The sequence below is a fragment of the Mixophyes fleayi genome, chromosome 7 (genome assembly GCF_038048845.1).
Source record: "Mixophyes fleayi isolate aMixFle1 chromosome 7, aMixFle1.hap1, whole genome shotgun sequence".
In the NCBI taxonomy this organism is placed as follows: Eukaryota; Metazoa; Chordata; class Amphibia; order Anura; family Limnodynastidae; genus Mixophyes; species Mixophyes fleayi.
The window spans coordinates 123,528,212-123,533,033 of record NC_134408.1 but is presented as its reverse complement, the minus strand read 5'-3'; the positions used below and the strand labels follow the sequence as shown (position 1 = coordinate 123,533,033).

The window sequence follows — 4,822 nt, the reverse complement described above, 5'->3', positions numbered from 1 at the left end:
TCCTCCAGATGATCACAGAGTTTGATGACAAATTCTGCATCTTTGTCATCTGAACTGAACTAAGCCCAGCATCAAAGCCACCGGGACCCCGCTCTCCTTGTGGGTAGAATAGACTTTCAGCATCCACAGCACATAGTGTATCTGTGTACTGATGATACAAAACACTGGTGTCATACAGTAATGACTAAATACGACAGTAATAGGAATTGGGGGGGGGGATTTAGAGTAAATCGACGATTCTATGATTATCTGTAATGGAAATATAAAATATGTTTTAAATATAACCTTGAAATAAATACACATATCTGTGCTGTATCTAATGAAAAAAAAATATATGTATTTGTTTCAATAACACGAGACTGTAAAATAATTAATACAACGAAATAAGCACATTCCACAGCCCTTGAATTTTACTGTTAGTTGTGGCAGAACCGAGCCTGGTTGTAATGTGTCTCTAGATAAAAAAAAATCCAGAATCTAAGATTTTGTGATGGTCCAAAAATAATCTGTTGTTGCCCAAAGGTGGGAGAAAATGAATGTCATTAACGAGAAAGTGAAAAACTGAAATTGACCAGCTCCTGGTGTGTAATTAACCAAACACCGTTATTTTATTTATTTATTTTTTTGCATCAGAATCTGTTGGCAGTTGCACAACGAAATTTTGTGGAATTCGTGTTTCTTTGTCAGGTGTGTGTACAACAGCCTCATCATTTAGGAAAAAAAAAAAGCAACATTTTGGAGGGGGGCTTGTTAACCCTTTTTGGTGCCAGAAAGAATTGAAATTCTTCGCATTGCTTTCAATGGACATGGAAGGGTTAAATACGCTTTATAATATTTTTTTTTATCTTTTTTTTTACCCGGAGGCCAAAGCAATAGAGCTTCCAATTCCTCCCCTCCTTTAAATGGCAAAGCTTGTAAGAGCGCTGATTCCTTGCACCCTCGCCCACTCTCATTGGCTACGACGCAGCTACCAGTCGGCGTTCCACGCATCCTGATTGGCCGATAGCGGCAGCCAGCGGTACTTCAAAGCGGGCGCTGCCAGCGCTTACCCTGAGTCTAGTCCGACGCAGACAGTAGGAGGATCTACACTCAGTGAAACTTGTGTAGGGAGAAGGAGGCACAGCGCTGGCAGCAACTACCCCTGGGCACTCATATACCTCTACAGCAGGGCAAGGGACGGGCTATGGCTACGTCTATACTTGGGGTAAGTCAGGCTTTTTCCAAACTCTTATTAACATCTAACAAAATAGGATTGATGAAAAGTTATCAGTTAGAGAAAGTGAGTTTAAGATTCTCCTTTCCTCCCATGTAAGATATTGGCGATCATTGCAACACATCTGATGACATACCAAAGCATGCCTTTATATGAGAAATAACATACATGGGGTACATTTATATTCTTCCCAGTCACCTTCTTCCTACAAGTTAATAGGCAACTTTACGCAGCGTTCTGCTTTTCACGCAAAGAAACAAGCTAAGGAAAGTTTATTGTATTTATTTATTTATTTATTTGTTACTAACAATGCAGCCTGAGCGATATCATTTATCCTAATCCCCAAACCATTACCACATCAATACAAGCAGTCAGCACTTATGTATTATTTGACTCGGCGGTTGTCTAGTAAATCTCAAAAGCTCTGGCACACAATCCTGGGGACCAGCAATAAAACAGGTTCTGATCATTGTATTTGAGACTCCGTGTGACATGGCACCCTGTCTGTTTTTACATTATCTAATAGTGCATATCACTAATATATCTCCTGTATGCCTGTGCTGATCAGATGGGTTTAGTGCTGGGATTCCCAGTTCAAGAACATATCATTATGTATTATATTATATTATATATCAAAATAATTTGTTTTTCAGTTTTCTCAAAACGTCTCCTGGCGTTTGGCATCCTATAGTATTTAATAGAAGGGTTATCCTTGTCGCCTAAAACATGATCTGTATAGCTTCTAAGCAACACAAACTGGAAATAACAACTATTGTTAAATATGCAATAATATCTTAGATTTAATTGCTAATTACACGGGTAACAGGCATTCTTGAAACCGTGTCCACTTTTTTTTATGTTAAAACTGTTGCCCAACTAGTAATACATTTGGGGGGATTTTTTTCAATATTTTCTTATCCAGAAAATACAAATTAATCAAAACATGTATTTTCTTCATATGTTGCATCTTAGAAAACTAGTTCCCTTAAATTACTTTGGGAGTTACTTGTCATTGCTAGGATACATTTTGTGCGCACAAATATAGCAGACACTAGGCAGAATAAAGCAAATATTAATTTGTTTTAGCTACTAAAGGGATGGTTCATTTAACCGACTGTGTGGAATGCTATAGTCTAAAATATTTTTATTATTACAAATAATAATAATAGTAATAATGATGATTATTAGTGAAAGAAGTGTTAACTTGTGGTCAGAAAGTTGCACTTACTCCTGATGATAAGAGTAGATCACTGTGTTGATGTCACTAGATCCCTGTGCACTTGGTTTAATTACGATCTAACAACTGTTGGGAGGCACTGGAGGGGGTACACTATAAGGGGAAGAGCAATGATATCATGTATTGATTTTGCGGGTATTCTGTGTCCCCCTAGGAAGAACCGAGATTTGGAACGACTCCTCTGGCCATGCTGGCTGCCACATGTAACAAGATTGGGAACACCAGCCCCCTGAGCAGCCTCCCGGAGTCCAGCGCCTTCGCTAAGGGGGGCTTCCATCCGTGGAAACGGTCCTCGTCCAGCTGCAGCCTGGGCTCCAGTCTTGGGGGATTCGCAGTTGCCACCAGCCGGGCCTCCGGCGCACTAACAGGAGGGAGTGCCACAGCCAACAGCGCGTTCTGCCTGGCCTCCACCTCCCCGACCTCCTCGGCCTTTAGCAGTGACTATAGCGGACTCTTCTCCAACGCCTCTGGGGTCTCCCCACAGGAAGCTGCCAGCCAGTCAGCCTTCATCTCCAAAGTCCACGGCGCAGCAGACGGCTTGTACCCACGGGTGGGCATGGCTCATCCCTATGAATCCTGGTATAAGACCGGTTTCCACTCTGAGGTCACCAACGGGGCCTCGGCTTGGTGGGACGTGCACGCAGCTAGCCCCAGCACATGGCTGGAGGTGCAGAACCCTCCGGCCGCCGCAGCCGCTCTGCAAGGGGCGCTTCACTCAGGGGGGCCGCACAGCCAGCTCAGTGGCTACAGTCCGGACTTTAGTTCCCTCACACACTCAGCCTTCAGCTCCACAGGGCTGGGCTCCAGTGCAGCCTCACACCTCCTCTCCACCGGCCAACACCTCCTCACCCAGGAGGGGTTCAAGCCAGTGCTGCCGTCTTACCCAGATTCTGGCACATCCATGCTCTCTGGGGCGTCTGCAGGGGCCACTGGAGCTACTGGGCGCTCCGCACGCAGGTACTCGGGGAGGGCCACCTGTGACTGCCCCAACTGTCAAGAGGCGGAACGACTGGGGCCCGCCGGGGCCAGCCTAAGGAGGAAAGGGCTGCACAGTTGCCACATTCCTGGCTGCGGCAAGGTGTACGGCAAGACCTCGCACCTGAAAGCGCACCTGCGCTGGCACACGGGGGAGCGGCCATTTGTCTGCAACTGGCTCTTCTGCGGCAAAAGGTTCACCCGCTCCGACGAGCTGCAGCGGCACCTCCGCACCCACACTGGGGAGAAGCGCTTCGCCTGTCCTGTATGCAATAAGCGCTTTATGCGCAGCGACCATCTAAGCAAACACATCAAGACGCACAACGGTGGTGGCAGCGGAAAGAAAGGCAGCGACAGCGACACAGATGCCAGCAACCTGGAGACCCCCAGGTCAGACTCCCCCGAACTCATCCTGGAAGGGGTCCGACCAGGGAAAGAATCAGGCAATGACTCTTAGGAAGCAGCAGTGACTCCTATCAGTGAGAGCAGCCACGTTCGGGCTCAGAATGACTTGTGCGCAGTTTCTGCGCTGACGGTGATGTCACCTCTGGGGGTTCAGTGACTCCTGGGGGTGCAGCTACTTCTTGGGTGCAGAATTGACTATTATTGTGCAGCATTGTGAATGCTGAATGACTCCATGCTGTATTGCACTGGACTGGCTTGTGCTGGCAAAGGCAGAATCAGATCCCATTACTGCGAACTTTTAGCAACTAGAGCAATAGAAGCAGATGGTGGCAGGACAAGGACTCAGATCTAAATTTATTTTTGTGTCCTGGTTTTCATGATTTTATTAAAAAGACAACACGGACCTTGGTGGATTATGACACTCATATCCTTATTTGAGATCTATTTCACATAAAAATATTTAAAGCAAAAATAAAAAAATAACATCTTTAACAATTTTAAGGTGAGAAGTACACAAAAAAAAAAGGAAATCTTCGGACAATTTCTTTGCATTTCCATTAAGCTGTATAAATAGGTTCCAAGAGGTTGTGTTAATTTTCCATTTTACTTGTAAATGTTAACCGGATAGTTTATATTTTGTGGATTCCTGAAATTCAGGAGGTTTTTTTTCTCCCCCTCCCCCCTTTATTTCTAATGCACTTTGTGAAAGTCAATATATATATATGTAAAAGATATTTAATATGTTGATTTAACATTTCAATCAGACACGTAAATTAAAAATCAAATAAAATGCGTTTATCTGTATTATAAAAATAATCTTGATCATATTTTGATTTTCCTATTATTAAAGAATTATGATCAACATATTCTTGGTATTCTCTCTCTCTCCGAAAGATAGTTTAAAAGATAAAAGAGTTTATACACGAATTGTTTCTCCAATGGAATAACGTATTACTATTTTGTAAACTGTTGTCTTTTATCAGAAATCAATT

General features: G+C 43.7%; 1 protein-coding gene across 1 annotated transcript; it reads left to right on the top strand.

The window, feature by feature from the left end:
- The first annotated feature begins 1,067 nt into the window (after nucleotides 1–1,067).
- On the top strand, nucleotides 1,068–4,619 carry SP9 (Sp9 transcription factor). Its single transcript, XM_075178660.1, has 2 exons — nucleotides 1,068–1,204; nucleotides 2,605–4,619. The coding sequence occupies exons 1-2, from the start codon at nucleotides 1,184–1,186 to the stop codon at nucleotides 3,880–3,882; spliced, it is 1,299 nt and encodes a 432-aa protein (XP_075034761.1). The 5' UTR covers nucleotides 1,068–1,183; the 3' UTR covers nucleotides 3,883–4,619.
- Nucleotides 4,620–4,822: the final 203 nt, after the last annotated feature.